Genomic DNA, 21,495 nt, shown 5'->3' with positions numbered 1-21,495 from the left:
TATATCTCACTTTATCAGCTTCCATGAAACCTGTCACCTAAAATGCAAACACAAATAATGTGTAGTTTCCCTTTGACATGTAACCAATCATGCATATATTAAACTATTCTATTAGGAGTCAATGAAGATAACATACTGAATTTATATTTAGCTTTGCTCTATTTAAACTTCCTTAACAAGATACACATAATTATAGACAGGTCCTCAGTACTATAAGTTGGCATGACTTTACTGAATTCCATGGCAATTTGTCAATTTAAATTAGCTGAGAATATGGTAATCATGTTACGTCGCATGAAGTACAACAGAGAAATAACTTGGGACAAAATACAGATGGAAATACACTGTAAGCAGCCTGAGTAATGGCAAAATGCTCATTAATACCAGCAATTTATGATGATTTGCTCAGCACTTATGTCAATAGTTCTGCAACTGTTACATACACTGAAATATGCTGGAAACATACTTCAGAAATTGCCATGCCAGACAGGACATGCCACCTTCCACAGCAGCCTTTCAGTCAAAGACTTGATCCACTGTGCTGTTGGCTAGTGATGCCTTACTAATAGGGGAAATGAGGAAGGACTTTGTAGCCAGGCTAGAAGCTTTAACTGACCCTAAACGATGACTGGTTGATATCCTTCATGAGCAAAATCAGTAATTTTTGTATTTCTTAGCCTGACTCACGTAACTGCAACTCCTGTTCTCTTCATGGACAGCAAATGCCTAATCCTTATTAACACACTGGGAGGCCAGCATCTTCCACACATCCATGCCTGCCTTGAAGCCACAGTGCTAGATGTAAAAGGTATTTACATTCCGTATCTCTGTATGTTTGTTGTCCTTTGCAAAGGTCATTTTTTAGCAGAACTACAGGGTGAATGTGTTTCTTCATGCCTTAAATATAGCATACACTTTTATGAAGTACTATTTTTTAATATCTAGTTATTGATGTTTAAACACAGAAACAGTATAGTAAGCAATTATTCATCACAAGAGGAACAATCTGAAAGAAATAAAAGCTTATCAGTAAAATATAAACTCAGGTACAGAAGGAGCCTGCAGTCTCCCTCCACTCATTCACTCCCTCTAATGTGGTTCACAGAGACAATGCATTTCTTTTAATTCACTATATATAGCTAAAACCAAGTAAACACTAAAATTTCTCATAATTTGTCATTTTAAATAAGAATACCAAAATGATCAAATAAAATCTTAGAGACAAAACATGGAATTGTAAATTTCCTTAGATTACTGTGCAAAATACCTTAACAAGAACAGCTAAACTGGTGGCTGCTACTCCCATGCAATTTTAGTTCAGTAATGAAGGTAGAACAGCTTTAACCAACACTGAAGTTTGATGTAAAAATTCCATCAACAGCTAAATCTGGCACAGGGAACATGTAGAAAGCAGGACTGTATGCCAAAGGCAATGCTGCTCTTGTGTTACATAGATATTTGAAAAAAATTAAAAAGTATGTGCACATAGGTCTGTTAAAGGCAAGAAAGCATGCATCTTTGGTGGGCTGATTATTGGGATGCTTTACTTCGTACTCTAGAGGTCAATACTAAATTAATTGAAAACTTCTCTCAGCCCGAGTTAACAAAACTAGTATATGCCCAAGGAGATTCCTGCAGAGGTTATGTTCCTCCTGTTGCCACCTAAATGCATGCAATTTCACTGTTCTTGTCATCCACTGATAAAACGTGAGTCCTTCTTCAACATAAAAGGCTACAAAATCCTACCACTGAAATTTTATGCAAGCCTAACAAGCCTTGTTCTATTGGATGATTAAAAGTCTTTATGGCAAAATAATTCTCTAACTTAAAGGAAAAGAATAAGCTCAGTTTTCAGCTGTAAACCCATTAAAGTTACAACCATGTACAAAAGATTTCATGTAATACTCATAGAACCTTATTAAACCAGTAGACTACCTTAATTTATATAATTCCCTATCTATAAGGGAAGGCTGTTGATAGTGTCCATAACAGCCATACTAAGGCATTAACCAAATACATGTTTTCCAGAAGTTTTTAATACTTGAAGGTTACATTTTTTCAGTCTGAAATACTGTAAACTCTTTTCATTTTTTTTTAACTGTTTTCACTCTTTTGCACAAATATATACTGAAATGATCAGATTTCACACAGTTTTAACCAGGACAAAGTCAGCATGTTCCTTTTAGGTGTTTTCACAGAATAGTCCTCGTGAGGAAATCACCATTTCTATTTCAACTAATGGTTAGAACTACATAAAGCTGTGAAACCATTTTGGGACTCAGCTTAAGATTTAATAGTGATTCTCAGTGAGTGACAGGTAAAGAGGTTTTCATGTGGCCTAGCAAATTATGTTCTTCAAAGAGACTCTGTGACAACCAATTTTTCAGATGCTAAGTCTAAAAAGACAGAGGAAGAAAAGCATGGTTTTGACGACTGGCCTTTTGTCTGTGCCCCCTGCAATGTCAGTGACTTCGTACTAATGCATGAAAGCAATCTTTTTTCCTTGGATAATTTGCAGCTTTCCTAACATCCACGAAAGTACTCAAAGATGAGAATACATCTGCAAAGATGGCAGAAAACAGAACTCTGGTCTTCATGACTCCCCCCCCAGGTGAAAAAAGTTACCTGGATTGCCATTCGCTAGGAGTAGTCAGGGCCAAATAAAAAAATCAGTGGTATCACTGTGGGCCCAAGTGAGCCCCATCACATCAGTGGAATTACTCCGGATTCATACTGCTGTAATTGAGATCAAGCAGTTGACTATCAGCAAGTACTTTTATGGCAATGAAGTGCTTCCTGGTTTTAACACCTTTATCAACCCCAGGTCCTAATCTGACAGAAGAGCATCCTAATTATTTTCATATTTTGCTGTATGTATGATTATTATGGGGTGAGAACTCCCCATCAAAGATGAAGTTTTCAACATTGAGGAAAAAGAATAAGCAAGAATAAGCAATACCACAAAAAAAAAAAACCAACAAAAAACCAAAACCAAGCCTAAAATAAAATATTCTACCATTTGCAGAAAACCTAATGACCTGGAATACCATGTCTAACGCATAGGCTATTTTTTCTACTTGAGAGCAAATGCTGTCTGTCACAAACACTTTCTTGAGTAGAAGCATGACAGTTGAATGGTGCAAAGTTATCCTGCCTGCTAGCTTGCCTCTTAACATATGAAAAATTCTTATCTATAAACATAAAATGGAACATTCATTTAAAGCAACAAGATTTCAAGATGGCAACCTGTAATATATGAGACAAAATGCAGAATGCTACACAGTTTGAAAGGAACTTAAATTATATACTTCTACAAACAGCATATCACCATTTTTTGCACTCTCTTTTGGCAAACAGTACATTTCATTATACAGGAGACGTGCTGTTGCCCCTTTTGTTTCTGATCAATGCCTCGAGGCTGGAAGGAGATGTCTGGAGGGTTTGCTAGTTTCTTTGAGCTTCCTCTTTGCCCTCAGTTCTTTGCTTCAGACAGGCTCCTGCCGAGCGCTACAGAAGTCTCCTGAAGTCTCCGTCAGAAGAAGTGATGCAGCTCAACGCTAACTGCCAGGACACACCACTGTCTTCCTCAGCAGCCAGGAGAAGCCAAAGCCACAGGTACTCTGCCTTCAAGCAAGCTACAGAAAGATGCTCACCCTCCAACCTCCCAGAAACAAGACTGTTTTCTGCCTCTGCCTGTTACCTTACGTGGGCATGTGCAAGACCATGACTTACTCCCATGGGACTACATAATGCCAACAGCACATATGACGGTGTTTTGCAGTGGGGGAACACGATCTCTGACATAAAGCTCCCTGGAGAGAATGGGTCCTCCCAGGAGAAGTCTGACTCATAAAAGCAACAATTGTTCCCAATCTTCAGGCAAGGCTCTTTCCTGCTCTTCCTCCCATAGAAATAGGCTGGATGCAATTTTGTGTGAGCATGCAGAAGACTGTCAGGGGACGGAGATGTTATTTCTGTACCTCGTTTAGTCGCTCTTCTTTCAGTGAGATTTTCTAGCTACTGCTGCACAGGATAGTAGGCTTATCTTTATGAGTCAATTTAACCCTGTTAAAAGGAGCTGCTTTTCCTCAGATGAGGCCAGTTTAATGAAACATCCGTAAAAATCTTCACCCTCCTGCAGCAAGGAGGACATTAATTCTTAAGAGCTGTCCTCTTAAGTGGGATTTATTTAACACCAAGGCAGAATTATACATTGGAGTTTTTCTAGATTTACTCACATTTCATCTCTTTCTTAGTTTTAATTGTAACTAAAGTGAACGCTCCCAGCAGTTTAAAATTTACTTTCCCTCTAGGTGCTGAAGCTTATTAAAGTAGGTGTTTTGACTCTGAGTGATTAGACTCAGACTCAAATGAGAATTCATATTCTGCACAGTAAGTAATCCACAGAAAACATATGTCAACAGGTATCTTCAGCTGTTAATATTTATGAGCAATGAAAAATATGGGAAATTATTAGACTAACAGGAAAAGCCAGAAATGGCATTAGTCCCAATACAGAAAAAAGTGATCTAAATTAATTTTGTCAGAGTGAACTCTGCTTTCAAATTTATTTGTCTTATCACATTAACACTCCAACAATGACAGCCTACAGGTCTATTTTTAAGTATTAATATGTTAAAATATGTGATGAAAGCAGAGAAGGAAGCTACTGAAAACGTTTTCTGTAAAGACATACAAGCACTCTTCCCAGCTCTGTGCTGGCAAACCATTCAAACAACAGTGCATACATTCGTATGACAAAAACACCTGCACAGAGATTGTGATGCTTTTTAAAAAGTGCTAAGCAACACACAGTAATACTGAGACTACTACGTGGTGTAGGAGTTTGGCAATTCTGAAAACTAGGCCATTCATTTAAGTGCCTAAACCCACATTTTCTCATTGAAAGGTAGACGTTCACAATTTCAATGTATTGTTCTTGGTACAGCACACAGCTGAAAGACGACAGACACTCACTTCACCTGACCAGTAAGAGATCTCCACAAGACCATACTCTCCCTGAAGTATGTGATTTTTACAAGATGCAATGATGGGGATTGGGTTAATTTCAGTGCTGATTTTCTAACAGCGAGACAGGAAGGATCTGTCAGGCACAAGACGATGAAAAAAAGGCGAGATCAGTATGACTGTGAGTAGAATAGTGTTGATTTTGCTTTTCACAAACCCTCAGAATTGCACTTAACGACTTTTTACTATAGCGGTCTACTAGATCTCTTCTTAGGATGAATCATTTGTTAAATCACATCTACTGAATTTATTGCAGTATCTATCAAAAAGCTATCTATAGGAATGTATGAGTAGGGTTTATGTACATAGTACACACTGCCAATGTTAGAAGGCAGTATAAAGTCAGAATAGGTATGCTAGCAGGAATTCATAGAATAGAAAATACTTGTCTTAAAGAGTGATTTTAAAACTGAAACTTAATTAATACCTGACACAAAACTGTTCTTTAAAAGTACCCAAGGCTGTAGCCAACATTACTTCATCTACAGAATCTTTAATGAAGAAATGAAAATCATAATGCTTGCCATGGTATATCTAAACTAGATTCCTGTCTCATATCACTGAGAAATGGTGCAGTCCCAGCAAAAATGTTAAGCCATATTTGATAGGAAAGTTAAAATTGAAAGACGATGTACAATCTTCTAGATACTTTGAAACAGCAATAAAGAGACAGCCAAGTACAAGCTGTGTATCTAGTTTTCACCCCTCTCTTACTGTAGAAGAGGTAGATTTCAGCAATGTAATTACATATTTAATAACCTGAACACAAGGTTAAGCACAGGCATCAGCAACAGAAGATGAACTGAACTTGCACCAGCCCTTCCTAAGCCCTGTATAAAACCAATTCCAGCTAAACTAAAACCATTGAGAGCAATGGATTCCATAAAAATCGTCTTCCTGTCTACTGAAGTCATACTTTCATGGACACTTTCATCTCATGTAAGTCACCACTGCTTCCAAAGGAACAGTCCAACCCTCTCTGCCCAAACCTTGCATAGCCAGTAAACACACTGCCATGCAATGAACCTGACAGAGGAACTAGCTTAAAACTAACCTATCCAAAAAAGGATGCTCTTAAACTAGATCATTTTGGAAAGGAAAAAAAAACAAACCAAAATGTTCAGGAAAGTGTTCTATTTTGGTATCTTCTGATGGACACAATTTTATGTTTTGGTTTAAAAAATGTTTTTCAGTTCTCCTTTTTTGCTACAGTACATATAAATTGAACATAAATTTTAAGATAAAAACATCAGTTAGCACAAAACCATTTTTCTTCACAGATTTTTTTTGTACTGAAGACTTTCAGTGTTACCAGACCGACACCAGAATTTCAAAATTATTCACCAAATGGAATCTCTCATATAGGCAGTTTTATTAAATTCATGTAAGTAGCAATAGGGCATACCACTGAAGTGGAAAAAATGGTTATCTGTATCTATTTATCATCAAGTGGTGCAAACACCTGAGAACATACTGTGCTAGGACTTCAGATAGTGGTTTTAGTCTCTAGCTGTAGAAAGCCACAAGCAACTTAGTTACTCTCCCATAGGCACAGCTCCTCAGCTGTGAAATATTTCACTGCTACAGTGAGGTGGGAATTAATTCATCAGTATAAAGGAGAACTTCTGATACTACAATATTAAGCACTATGTATAACCTCTTGAATAGGAAACAGAAAGCCAAATATTCAAAATCGAAACGTCTAAGTTAACAATTTGTAATTATTTTAAGCAAAAATAAACAGTAACTTCAGAATAAAATTCAACTTTCCTGGCTTCTTCAGAATGGCTATTGTTACAACCATTGTTCTAAAGCAGGGAAAGCAGAGCACAAGAGTCCACTGTGCAAATAGGAGATGGGAATTTTGCTGACAAAATTAATCTGTTTGTTCAGTTCCTACAGGTCTTACCTAGTTTCTTTACAATATGCTGCAGTATTAGATCTGTTCTCATGCACAGCCTTAATGTCATTGTCCCTCGCTGCCAATGAGAGTTAAGTACATATTTGAATGAAGAGGTATTTCAGGACTGATATGATGTCCTTGTTTAGCCTCAGAAAAAAAAAGGGGGGGGGGGAAGAAAAACACTAAAAAAGGGAAACATCTTTTTTTCAGGACAACCAAGCACTGCTTCTATGTAAACGATGTCAAGTGACATATAAAATGAAAACAACTTCAGGGCATCATGCATTTTTATGTGAAAGATGACAGATCAGCAGTTCTGTTCAGTCTGCACGGTTTCTGGAGGACCAATTTTTCATGCAGGGGCAGAAAATAGGAAAAAGGAAACAAGAGATTCTTTTAAAAGAGAAGAGAAGTTGACATGTTCACACTTTAATATCCTATTTAGATCCTACAGTAAAAAGCATAAAAAATCCAGCCATTTCTGATATTCTGCCAGATGTAGTTAAAGAAGAGTAAATCTTGCACAGTCACAGCACCTGAATGAACACCTCATGTTATAAGAAATCTATCACACTACTTATTGCTTTCTGAAAATGAAATTAAAAATTATTAAATTGATAAACAATCCACCCCATATTTAGTGCCCACATTATGCACAAAGATGTGCTTCACTAATAAATAGCTAATTACAACCTTTCCAAACCAGGAAGCATCTCTGCAGCATCAAACAACTATAACAATTTGGAATTGTGAACACAGTGCATTCAAAAAAAAAAAAGTACAGTGAAATTTAACTGAACTACATAGGTAAAGGCTTATTTAGGATAACTCAGATAATTCACACAATACAAATATGTTTGTACTTACAGAGATTCTTTCCTTCTAACTTTTCAAGAAAAATCCTGCAAATGCAGAATCTCCTTGAATTGTATTTATGCCCATCCAGTGATCATTTACACATAGATTATTTACACAATATAATATCTTTATATCACCTAAAGGTCAAATGTTGGAACAGGTCTATATAAACAATAAAAAAAAATAATAGTTCTCAGTTGGTTTCCCTGGAATCTCTGTACTTGAACAAAAGCTAAGTCATGCCCTCAGGGTTTGGTTCAGCACTTCACTGTGGGAATACAAGTTAACTCCACTGAAGCACTGATAAATGTGTGCCGGACCAGGCCTATCTATTTGGATTGATCTGCAGCGTGGTTATGTACTACCTCAATATTTGAATAGTACTCATATAGGAAGAGGCTGTGCAATCAATCCAAGCAACAGGGAAAAATCAGATAAAAGTCAAGAGAAGCTGCCTCAAGAAGAAAAATCTCACACAGATAAACCTAACAGTTTAAAGTACAAACACAAATAAACCTTAGGTCCTCATCATAACTGAAATAATACTTGCACACTGACTTTCATGGATTTATACTGATTTACTGAGAATCTGGCTCTGAGTTTATAAATTAAGAGCACTGATAAATGGATGTAATGGGCACTAGAGGCAACTACAGTATGCTGAGATAAACCCCCAGTCATGTTGAACTTGGTACTATCATCACCTGCCTTTATACAAGGGTGAGACAAAGAATCCTCCTTCTCAAAAAGAAAACATGTTGCCTTCCCTTCAAAGGTTTCTGCTCTTGTATCTAACCACTACTGCTAAAACAAAGCCATACTGCACATTGACCTAAAGGAACATCTAAAGGAAATAAAGCATGAAAAAGACTTGGTTCCAAGCACGGCTAATGAGTGCTGAAGTACAGTAATCTTCCTTACACACCACTTCTACTCTTACTCATTTAAATCTGTTTCTTGAAGATCCATCCACTGAACATCCACCCTTTTGCCCATTCCTCAAAAGCCTGCGTTCCTGTCAGTTTGAAAAACAGTGTCGTAAGGCTGAATATCTGAAATAATTGGACAAGGCCTGTCAGCTGATACTCAAGTCTATGTCATTTAGGGACAACTCCTGAGTGCAATAGTCAAAAAATGGGAACACCGCTCAGGAAGCCCCCAGCTGCAGCAGTGGCAGTAAGAAAAAAATCATGGCAAAATGCAAGAAAAAGATCCTTCGATAGCCTTATGCTCTCCTAAACTGTTACCACGTACAAGTCACTGCTGCTGACCCTGTACTGGAGACTTGCCCGAATGCTGCACAGAGTGCAGTATAGCTGCTGCTCAGCCAGCACCTTCTCTAAGAAGAAACAACTAACTCATCTTCAATGTGAGAAACTGAAGTTTGGCTCTTAATAGTCAAGGCTTAGGGTTTTCATTTTACGTACTTCACAAGAGAGCTTACTACTGTAAACCTGCCACTGAGTACACTACTGTACACTAAGAAAATTGTAAAACATCTTTCTAAATCACAGAGCAGAGAACACGAAACCCTTATTGCAAAGGATGGTTTTTAAATGTCCTTAAAATATGAAAAGGAAAGTGAAATTTGAGTATGGTCTAAATAACAACCCACTTAACACCAGTTTCTGTAAGCATAACGTTTGTTTCTCAATTCAGTTTGAATTTTCAAGGTCCTGAGACAAGTTTCCAGTCAAGTTTCCTAAGCAAATGCTGACCCCAGTTAAAATACAAGGGTTGGGGATGTAAGGCCCTCTTCCGTCTCTCATTGTAGACGTGACAATGTTTTGTATCAACATTTATAAACCAGTTTGTTTCCCATCAGTTATGCCCTTAGGCTTTTTACTTTATTCAGCTTGGAAAATGGAAACGATAGACAGGTTTCACTTCCTGGTTTCTTGCTGCAATATTTAGTTTAGAAAACAGTGCAAAGTAACTTTCAAATTCAGATGTTTTAATTACATGATAAATAATATTTCTGTTAGATAATTTTTACTGTATCAAGACTTTCAAAATTGCATTTTAAAACAAGACGAAAACAAAACATATAGTAAAACCCTAAATGAAAGAGTATACTAGAGGCAACCTAAAAATACATCGATTCTCAGCTACTGGGTAAACTATTCTATTTCAAAGAAATGACAGAAGTTGTCTTTCCCTTTAGTAGGAAGAGGCAGGGTAGTGAGGTGGGAAAGCATTTTTCTGAGCATTCTCGCAGCCTGGGAACCATCTGGGAGTCTTGGTCCTGCAGCCAGACCCTGAAGCATGCATGGGGAGAACCAATGGCTGTGGGAGTGCTGCCTGCACTGAAAGGTTCACTTGGAAGAATACAGTACTTTAACCTAACGTACTCTGGGAAAGAAAAACAATTGCTGAAGATATCAGATGAACTGAGAAAAAAAAATTACACACAAAAAAACCCCCAACCCCAAGACTTCTTGCCAAGTCTAATAAATTTCAGCTAAAAGATAAGAGAATGATGTAGCATATACTGTTAACACCTTATTAAGTAAAAGGTAACTAAGAGTTGGGGAAATGAAAAGGATGTGTGTTCAAGCTTTTACATGTATTTCCTTTTGAAAACAGACAACAAATGCTGAAATATAATTTAAAAATGTGTACATGCACAATCCAGTTTATAACTGAAAGCTTGGAACGACTTATAAATAATATTTTAAACTAACATTCAATAAAACCATTTTTTAGCCTTCTAAGCTATACTGACATTTCATTTAATGTCTCAGGAATTCGATTTTGTCAACTGCAGAGTCTTGCATCTGTCATGGGACTAATATGGCTCTCGTGCAAGACAGTAAGGTGCTGATGTGAAATTTGGCCTATTTGTTATAAAAATCATAACTTTTCCCAGTTTTTTAACATGAATTAACTTCATATCATATGTTGATGCCTTTGCTGTGTTTCTTTAAGTTTACGTACAGCAGAAATTCTACATATCCACATAAATTAAAGCAAAACAGTGAAGCTTCACAGAGCAGCAGTCAGAGGAAGGAGCCTCTGACAGCTAGGAACACCTTTCTGATCACCTCCCTCAACACTTCCTCCTCAGTTTACGGTTGCGTGAAGGCAGGTGATTTACTGATCCTGCTTGCAAACGGAAAGCAAACAAAAAGGCCTGCCACGGTATTGAACCACTGCATGTCAGTGCCAGCAGGAAATGAAGGGAGTCATTACTGTAAAAAAAAGTACCTTTTGGAGCCTCCAGTATAGGTGAAGGTAAAGGTGGAGTCAGAGTACCTGAAATCTGAAAGACAAAGAGCTGCGTTATTACAACTTGTCTTTATTTTGCCTGAAATAGCCGAGATTTACAGACCAGCATCCAGCTACCGACTCGGGGGGGGGGGGGGGGGTTGGGGGTCAGGGTGAATCAGAGGAAATGCAGCATCTCCCCCCCCCCCCCCAGCCCCTTGCAACAAGTGCCGGTGCTATGGCAACAGCAGGGATTTCCATTGTCAGAAACGGCAACAGGCAGCCACCAGCCGGGCTCCTGCGACGGCTCATCACGGCCGGCCTCGCACCGGCACCCCCGGGGAGGGGGGGGTTGTTTGCACCGAAGGGGGCACGTTTACCGCTGGCCATGCCGCCGGCCCTGAAGCCGGCCGGGCGGGGATGCAGGCGGGCACCGAGGATGGCAGGAGCCCAGCCGCCCGGCCAACAGCCGCGTAGCGCCCGCCGGAGCAAAAAGCACCAGGGCTGGGCTTGGATGGGCGCTCGTCCCAGCAGCTGCGGGCTGCGCCAGGCAGCGGGGGCCACGCACGCTCGCAACACCCTCACCCACACCCGCCCGGTTTTGCGTGTGGCCACCGCCACGCTCCCTGACTCGGGATCTCCCCACCACCACCACCCCCGCCCTCCTTTCCCGGCCGGCGCCTGGTCTCATCTGCCCTCATATGCCCTCAGAAGGAGAGGAGGAGGAGGAGGAAGGAAGGAAGAAGGGGCCTGAGGGCAGGCACACGCCGGCTCGGCGGAGGCCCCCGCTCCCGGGAACGGCGGCGAAGGGCACGGGCACAGCCCGGGCAGCCGCGCCGCGGCGGGAGCGGGGTCTGGGGCGGGAGGCGGCGGCGGCGGCGGCGGTAGCCTCCGCGTCGCCAACCTGGCGCCCGGGAGAGAAACTCACCTGCAAACAGGCAGTCCTTCTCCGCCTTGCACTTTTGGATCACAACGTCAATATCCTTCTGAATCCTCTCTTGTCTTGAACACATCCCCATGAAATAAATCCCAGGGGAAAAAAAAAGCAGCCTTTATTTCCACCCCGCCCCACCCCCCGCGCTGCCAGTTTTTTAATATTCAGTCCGAAAGACGGACCCCGGGGCTGGCGAGCAGGAGTCTCCCCGGCGGCCCGGAGGGATCCGCTCGGCCGGCTGGAGGACGGAGGAGGAAGCCGGCGGGAGCCGATGTTGCATGCCCAGATGTGCCCGCCCAGATGTGCCGCCGCTGCCGGCGAACGGCAATTTCCTCACAATGGCTCCAGCGGAGGGTGGCGGCGGCGACACGGGATCCCCCCACCCCCCACGCCCTCTGGGTTTTTTGGGGTTGGTTGGCTGGTTTGGTCTTTTTTTGGAGGAGAGAGGGGGGAAAAAAAAAAAAGAAAAAAAAAAGAAAGAAGAAGGGGGGGCCAAGCCGACCCGACCGCTCACATCCCTGCCCCTCCCGCCAGCAGCGGCGATCGCCGCGCAGCAGCAGCAGCGCGGAGACCCGGCGGCGGCGGCGGCGGCGGCGGCGCCCGCACCCGGTCCCTGGCGGCGCGGCGGGGCCGGCGCTGCTGCAGCGACGCCGAGCCGCAGACCCTCCCCTCGCTCCCGGCCCGGCACGTACGGCCCCCGCCGGCTCCCCCGGCGGAGGCGGCGCGGGGGAAGGAAGAGGCGGATGCACAGCGCCGGGCGGGCCGGCCCGGGAGGCGGCGGGCTGAACGGCCCCGGCCTCGCCGCCGGCCCTCGCCTCCTCCCCCCGCCGCGGCCCCGGGCATAGGCTGCCGCCTCCTCCCGAGCAGCGGAGAGATGCAAATGGCAAGTGAACCGGGCGGCGGGGCGGCTCCCAGGCCGGCACCGGCGAGGAGGCGGGCGGCGGCGCGCCGCCCAAGGCTCGGCGGCGGCGGGGCGGAGAGGAGAGGGACGCTTCCCGGTCGGGTGGGGGCCGCCCGCCCTTTGTCCCGGGGGGGTGGGGGGACACGACGCGCCGTCCCGCGGCGCCTTTCCCGGGCGCGGCCGCCCTCCCCCGGCTGCCGCCCCCGGGCACCGCCGGCTGCCGGCGGGGCGGGCGCTGCGGGCGGCCCCCCCCGCGCCGCTCCCCGCCGCCGCCGGCCCCCTTCCGCCGGCGTCCGCGCCCTTCCGCCCCCGCGGCGGCCGCGCTCCTGGCCGAGACCGCGTGCGGCAGCCGGCCAGCGGCACCGGGGGCAGGGGGGGGGGCGGGCAGATCTCCTCCGCCTGGCCCTTCCCCGGGCAGGGAAACCTGGCAGCCCACCCTTAGCGGAGCGCCATCCCCTGCCTGCCTCCGCCTCCGCCCTGCCGACGGGGATGCGTGCCCACGGAGACAATAAAAAGAGAATTAACGTGTTCGTAGTCCCCTGCCTGACCGCTTCGGGAGAGGGCTCGGGCTGTCGGTACAGTGCCTGGCGGTACAGTGCCTGGCAGTCCAGGCTGGAGGCTTGGGGCGCTAACGCAATGCAAGTAATAACCGTAATGTAACTCGGGAGGAGTGGTCAAGTCTGCAAAACCAAGTATTTTTCATCAAAGTGCAAACAGTAAAACCGGGTGTGAATGTAGCAGAAACAGATTTGACTAAAAAAATGGAAAGAGTATTCACAAAATTCAGCTCTTGTGTATTCATCCAGCTCTAAACTGCTCCCATGGATTACTCATTTTTGTGCTCAGCCTTTTTAGTAATTTTTCGTTAAGCAAGTCTGTATTCATCATGTATTGTTGATTTCAAACACGGGACAAACAGAGTCATTATTTTCTGAAGTGCAAATAGCTACAAAAGTGAGGATAAAATGATTCCATATTTATTCCTACCTTGATAAGATTTTGTGTCTGAAGGACAGAGCAGAAGGGAAATTGCAAGGAAAAGCAGGTACTGTTTAAAGGGAACAAAAATCTGTCACGTGACAGGACTCTGCCTCTAAGAACATGTTTTCTCTTTGAAGGGAGATTTCCAGATGACTTTTCAGTGCTGTTCACTAAATTCTCTTCTACTGCAGCAAGACTCTTCCAAGGCAGGGTACAGAACTTGTCACTGTAGTCAGAAATACAGTGTAATATGGTAAGACACTGTCATTCTGTCAAGTTATGCCAGCTTGGTCAACGAGTGATGCTCTTCTAGAGCTTTTTTCTAGCTGTTCAAGCAAGGATGTCAGCAGCCATGTTTGCTACCTTCCCCTTAACCACAGTTAGAAGATGTAATCAGAACTTGATTTATTCTGGTAGTGTTTTGGTCCTGAACCTTGTAGAGAAAGGTCTCTGTTATCCCTCCTCCCGCACGGATCAGGAAGGGGGGAGGTTATTAGGTAGTTACAGGATATTTATGCTGCCAATTCTGCTCACAGCTTACTCTGACCACAGGGTTCTTCTCAGTGTCATGTCAATTAACGCAATTCTTGACTGCCTTTTTAAGCCTCACACTATTTTCATAGGTTTGGTAACAGTGAATTGAAAAGTCATCCACAAAGAACCACCACTGTCTTCAAGAAAGCTAATATGGCTGGTATCTGGTTTCACAGCATCAACTGAATAGAACAAGTAGTCCAGAAATATGGTTTGTTATTTATTCCATTTATTGTTATTTATTGTACGTGGCTCCTAGATTTCTAGATTCTTAGCTGATTTGGCCCTTGATTTACCTGATGATTCTAGTACTGTTAAGGGCAGGAATAGCTGATTTCAGTGAGGAAAAGCTAGATTATGTGTTGAGGTCATTCTTTTGATTAAAATACAGAAAAATGGAAGTGTTAGAAAATCAAGGTGAATCTTGATCCCTAAAGGTTGATCCCTAAATTTGTAAATACTGACAAGCTGCTGACATCCAGGTACCCTAAGTGTTACCGCAACTGTATGTGTGCTGTAATCCCTATAATGATGTACATTATACCACCCTCTTGGAGAAACTTTCTGAAGAACTTTACAAGTAATTTCATGAACGATAGGACAGTTGGTCTTCAAAGCAAAGGTCTTGGCTCAAGGGAATTCAATGTATGTCTTTCCAATTGCTTTTTCAGTCTTGAAAAGTGGCTCATGTCATTTCTGGTTTTTTTCTCAAGTTCAGCTCAGCTCAGTTAGATTGTACTGAACCGATTACCCCAATTACATAAAAAAAGAAGCACAAGTACCTTTCATGTTTGTATTCCTGGGAACCTGAAAACATTTACAGAGGTGTGAATACGGTAAAAAGAAATTGAAATCCATAGAGCTACATGATTATAAAATTTATCTGAGAAGATTGGCTGAAAATGTAATGGGGAAAATTATCTAAAGAGAGAGAGAAACAACACGGTGAATGTGTTTCAATAATGTGTGAGCAGCGACTGAGAAAGTTATTGAGGAAATGCACAGGTCAGCCAATTTATGCTTGTAGATGGGTTCTGCCTCCTTTAGAGTAAGCAGATTGTTTTCATTTTATGCCAGGAAAAAAAACCCAAAACAACAAACCAACAAACTTTCCACCTGTTAGTAAAGCTGTTAGAAATATTTCAGTAAGCATCAGGACACCCTGTTCTGTCCTGAAGTACCTTCTTTATATATTTTTCTAAACATGTTCCTGTTAAACATAAACACATATTAGAAGTCTTAAGAAAAATAAAAATACGCAGACTTGCCATTGTAGGGAATATGTAGAACTCAGGGCAATGCGATACGGCATCTGTCCAGTTTTTCTAATATGGGAAAGCATTCAAAAGGGCAGAGATAAGGAAAAGAATCCAAAACCCTCCAAAACACAAAATTGCCATCAACCCTCCAAAACAGTAACAAAAACCTGTCTCCATTTGATATGGTCCGTACGAAATTCTAGTACAGAACAAACTAAACCTCTGCTTTTTCTGCAATTTCAAGGACTGTTCGTCAGTCACCAGTACAGCGAAGCTCACTGATGTCTGTAGACAGTGAGCTCTGGGAGGTGGAACATTTACAGGATCAATACCATTCCACTCTTACAGCATAAAACACAATGCTACCCTTCCAGTAATCTTCCTCAAAATGACACAGTCATTTCTAAATGGCACGGTGGCATTAAAGTCTGAAAACATAGGCACTAAGTTGTGAGACATGTAGGAGCAACACTTAGCTGTTCCCACCAACAGAGAAGTAACACAAAGCATAAAGACATGTTTAGCTTTAAGCTTTAGTATAATTTTCAGTAGAAGTCTATTACTAGCAGTTACAGTCTAATATTCTGATGTAATATTCAAGTAAATACTGAATTTATAGTTCACTTTCTTTAAGCCTGTTCCCGTGTTAGACAGATTATCAAGTCAGCTGTCCTCTACACCATTGCTCTCAAGTTGTCCATCCCAGTAGTCATTGCCACTCTATGTAGCCACAATCCTTAGCCAAAGCAGTCCATAATAGAACACAAAGCTATTCAAATCATGGTGAAGTTATAGATAGATTGGCTTCTTTGGGTCATTACTATAAGTCTGATGACTAGCATGGTGGAGCAATCATGATTTAAGAGTGCATTTCACTGTGCGTAAAGCATTTTACCTGATTCTTGGAGTGGGTTAGCACTGGTCCATTGATAAAAAGCCTTTGCTTTTTAAAAAGAATGACAGTTAAAATGTAATTAATAACATGACTTAAAATACTGCTTAATTCTTAATAAAAGCTTTAAATATTTTTGCATGATAAAAACTGAAGTAATGACTTAGATTACAATATGAAACAATAGCTTAAACTATCACCTGTCCTATCCTCCAGAAGTTTTTAAAAATTTTAAGCTGTCTCATCTCATCCTAGGGGATGAAAAAACCTTCATCTAACATATTTTAATATTACATACTTTATTCTTTTTTTTTTAATAGCAATGGAGAAAAAAAAAATAAAAGCATTGAAGTGATGTACCAGAGAACCAAGGCTAATTTTTTTCAATTCAGTGTTGGAATTTCCAAAGCCATTGTATTTTTTTTTTTTTTTTAAATATATTAGCAGCAGTAGTCGCCTCAAAAAAAACAGAAGCATGTACAGGTGCTACACACACAGATGTGTGGATTGCTATGACAGTGAGCTCCCACTTTCCATCAAAAACCAAGTACTCATCCTTCCAGATGTCACTAAGGCCCACAACAGCTAAGCCTATGGCTGCTAGCATGATAAATCCTCCTAGTAATCAATGCTCAATAAATCATGCAATCTGAGTCCCAAGTGACACCACAATTTATTGTAACTCTTAGCATTACACTTTCTAATGATGGTTTTAACTTGTTCTTGTTTTTCCTCCTTCGCTAATGTCATCTCATCTTTACATCTCTGACCGTTAGCCTCATTTCTCCTATTCCTTTTTCCTTTCCTCACTAACTCTTACACCATTAAGACCTTATTTTTTATTAACAGTGCATCTCATTATTCCCTCTTTTCAACTGATTACTTCTGTCTATCCCATCCATTCAGTTCCCCTCTTCCCCCTTACTCTTGGCAGCTCACTTCATGAGCAGCTCAAGGAAGACGGCTAAAATGGAGCTTTCTCTACAGAAACTGGAGTTTTATAAGAGAGGCAAACAGGAATATTTCTAAACCTTTTATTCATGGCTTTCTGATGTCAGTCACAAACAAATCCAGAAGGGGAACCCTCTGTTTCCTGCCAGCTCCTGAAGTGAGCTGCCTCTTGCCAGCATCCTTGTTATTTCCATGAATCATGGTCATTTCTAGTTGCACAGTGGCAATGCTTAGTAAAGCGAGTAACAGGGCCTCCATCTCGATTACTCTGCAGCCAGGTAGCTAGAACATTTCTCTAGAAGTTGGGAGTTGTGAGTGTATACTTACAGGCTGACATTAAATTGAGCTTACTGTGTCTGCAACTGTCTCTTATCAGAGTTACACCGTAAGGTCAAGCAGTGATCAGTGCTGAAGGCACACTGTCCTGCCTGAGCATAACAAATGGCTTCCCAGTCAGTCAGGCACCTATTTCAGGGGCACAGATAAGCACCTAAGCCCAGGCAAGAGGCAGAATTTCAGCTCCATTCCTTACTTGGCCGTGGGCTGTGCTCCCTTTACAACTATTCTAAATCCCCTTCCCAAGAGCTTTACTGCTCCCATTCACAGTGTGGGGAACCTGGATGGCTTAACTATGCTCACAGAATAGCTGCATTTACAGCCTGCGGACAGCACGTAACCACTGCTTCTCCTAATTCACATTTAGTCCCAGACAATAATGTTTAGTGAATGGCTGAAGGGTACACAGACTATTTCTGAAATCTATAGTATTACTGGTGTCATTTACCACAGCTGAACTTACTACCTGGCAAATATCTCAATTCCTGAGTAAATACATGGTTAAAAAGCCTTAAAAAAACCCCAACCTCCTCTGTTGCCTGTATCGAGATTGCAATTTCTTAATTGCAAATAGTCATGCCAGAAAGTACTCAAACTGTAAAATTCTTACCTTGCTAAAAATACTCCATTTAGTCCATTTTCTGCAACAGTAAATATGATTCACCATGTCATCATCTGTTATCAGGTACAGATGCTTTCATGCTATAACAGCCTCCATTGCAACCAGCCTGTGCCTGATCTTAACTACGAATTTGTAACCCCAAATTAAAAGGAATTATCAAGTACTCTCAGTTCAGCTGAAATTGATAGTGTAGGAAGCACTCGGTACCTTGCAAGATTAGCCCTTAGAAACTAAGGACTAATTCCATCAGTAGACCGCTTCTCATTTATACTGCAAGCTGTGGGGTACTGTTTTGATCTCTGACCAAACTCTAAATGAGAGGCTGAAAAACAGGGAAAACCAGCACATGCAGGGTTTCATACTGCTGCAACTACACTGCTTCCTATACCCAAGCGAACTCATTTAGTGTTTGCTCAGCTATTGCTGCACAACCAACTCTGTTTAACCTCACAGATGTAATTAGGTTTGGGTGCCTGCATTTGTTCCCTTCAGAAGATTGGAACCAGGGGTTAATGCAATGTTCAGTCAGTCTTCTTAAACCAAGGCACTCTTTAATCTTAAGGAACTAAACATAAAAGAAAGTGACATTTACAATAATTAATGAGTGTATGCAACTGTCTCATCTAACTCTTGCCAAAAGCAACCCAAGCTTACATACAACAGCCTGACTTTCAGAGTCTGTACCGGTGTCTTCCTCAGTCACTTTCCCACAGTCTCCTGTCCAGTGCTCCGCTGGCTAAGAAAAGGGTCTTTGCTTTTTAACTGTTTATAGGCCATCTTTTATGGTTGTTTCTCATCTGGTAAAACAGTTGTGTAACCTGGCAGGAGCCAGAGTATTTTTTTTTCCTTTATAAATAATAGCTCAGACATTGTATTTGACATTAAATTCATAGAAGGGAGTACATTGTGTAGGTTTTTGCTCATTTCTTTAGCTGCTAGGAAACACAGCCAAACATGTACAGTATTCATCCCATTGACCATATCTTTTGGTAGTTATCCAGATAATTTGTTTGCAAGACATGTTCATGATTACTAAAAGTCAACCCATTCCCTGGTTTCCCCGTTACCTTAATCCTGAAGTACAGCATGAGCCAACAGTATCCAGAATGCAGAATTTGCTGTTAAGCTAAATAACACCTTAATCTAAACTAGTAAAAATCTGCAGTCTCTGCTAGATCCCAAACAGACTGGAACAATTAAAAAAATCTTAGGCAAAAAGTCTGTGGAGTTATAAATCAAAACCACTGAAGTATCTGGAGAAACAAATCCACTCCCTTTCATGTATTTGCTGCACTTGGTACAAAATCATGCTTACCACATATCAAGTAGATGTCTTTCCTCTTAAAACCGTGTGCTGACTTAGGCAGCTTTTCAGTAGATGACCAGCTACAGATGTCCAGTTGTGAGACCGCTGGCTGTCTACAAGATAGGAAATGAGTGAAACAGAAGTGGCAATGTAACAAAACCTCACAACCTTCAAGGACATATATATCAAATGCAAAAGAAAGTGTGCAGTATTTACAACAAAAAGATCTGTCTGAGGTAAATCTACAATGTGGTGGGGGGAAGGGAAGGGAGAAAGGGGAGGAAAAAGGTAGAGGAGTTAATTTAAAAAGTTCAGAGATAAATGGGAGAAAAGAAGCAAGATTGCTTTTACTTGGAAGAGAAGAAATATTTAAGTATTTCACTTGATTTTTTTTTTTAAAAGATCATGTCAGTATTCTTGCTTCTTATTAAAAAAAATAAAGTCCATGGGTATTAACAATTAATAATGAAGACCTTGCTTTTGCAAATCACATTTAAGCTTTCAGCACAAGTAGTCCCACTGATGTGAGCAAGACAAGTTATGAATTAAAATGAAATTATTAATTAGTTTTTCAACACAGGTCTTAGTTGTGCCACATCCGTACTTTGATTTTTAAAACCTGCAAGTTTGTGTGCAGCATGTAAAAAAAAGTGGCATTTTCTGTAAGCCTAGTGAAGCTTTGCCTATTCCAGTAATATTATTTCTATGTATTTATAATAATAGTTTAAATTCATATTAAAAGCAAGTCTCCTTAAATACAATATATTCTTGAAAAGGATGCCAAAATAATTTACTGTCATTGTTGAAAAGATTCATAAGTGCCTTTATGAGGAAGGAGGTTGGGATATGCCCGTTAATGAAGGAATGCCTATGTGGTGTACAGGTTTGAGCATTCTCAATGGTATCTAGCTTCTCACCTCCTTCTCTGACACACAAAGCACACAGCAAGACCAAGGTTATATCCTAAAAGTGAAATAAAGATATACTCTTGTAGGCAATTCGTCTACCTTAGCCCAGAGGGGTGCCATATGACTTCAAACCCACAAAATTAATGAGGAAAAACATGCTAAAATTTTTTTATCTAGTTAAATGTGTTTTTCAGATCTTCTAGGTGACCTTTTTCTTTTTCCTCTTCTTCTTCAATTCTGCTTTGATTTTTCTCTGAAATGAGAACTAGGCTGCCAGCAGTGAAGTAACCCATTTTACAAATCCTGTTGGAGCCCCATCTGTTTTGGTTGAACTTTGTATTTATTTTGTCCCATCTAACACCTATAAATACTAATTAAATATATTATCAAATGTAGATGAGCTGTCTTGTGACTGATAAGGTTGTTTTACAAGGCTTACAGTGTGTTTATACTAAAGCTTGTGTAGTATGAGACCAATTTCTTCTAACGTTCACAACATGAAGTATATACTTGTGTAAATAGATTAACTTAATTATACAACTGTCCTTGCTCTGTGGGAATACTATAGAACAGCCACAATTGAAACTAGGTTGTTATTACTGATTTCTAGATGTAAACTTTAGGTTTTATATTTTTATATAAAGTTTTACATTTGATGCTTTCCTTTCTTTCTTTCAAAATGGTGAAAACCATGAGACTAACACATACATCTTTCAAAATATTTCAAGGGTGAATAGAAATTTCCCATAAAATAATCAGTTGATAATGTTTCAGCAAACTTTTATTTATATATTTATTTTGCCATTCCCCCAAATCAATTGTTAATATGTCCATCATTGTCTTTAAACTATTTCAGTTTTCTAGAGATGCTCTGT

At 41.2% G+C, this 21,495-nt stretch overlaps 1 protein-coding gene across 1 annotated transcript in view; it reads right to left on the bottom strand.

The window, feature by feature from the left end:
* Window positions 1-12,148, bottom strand: part of PARP8 (poly(ADP-ribose) polymerase family member 8) — a 117,387-nt gene extending 105,239 nt beyond the window's left edge. Inside the window, exons 1-2 of the mRNA XM_075020485.1 lie at window positions 11,925-12,148; window positions 10,997-11,051 (exon numbers count right to left, since the gene is read on the bottom strand). Of these exons, the coding sequence (XP_074876586.1) occupies window positions 10,997-11,051; window positions 11,925-12,015 (146 nt within the window). The 5' untranslated portion in view covers window positions 12,016-12,148. The remainder of the gene's footprint in view (window positions 1-10,996; window positions 11,052-11,924) is intronic.
* Between the last annotated feature and the right edge of the window lie 9,347 nt (window positions 12,149-21,495).

Source organism: Buteo buteo, chromosome Z, assembly GCF_964188355.1.
Source record: "Buteo buteo chromosome Z, bButBut1.hap1.1, whole genome shotgun sequence".
Taxonomy (NCBI): domain Eukaryota; kingdom Metazoa; phylum Chordata; class Aves; order Accipitriformes; family Accipitridae; genus Buteo; species Buteo buteo.
The sequence above is the reverse complement of the archived record's forward strand: the minus strand, read 5'-3'. Positions and strand labels throughout refer to the sequence as shown.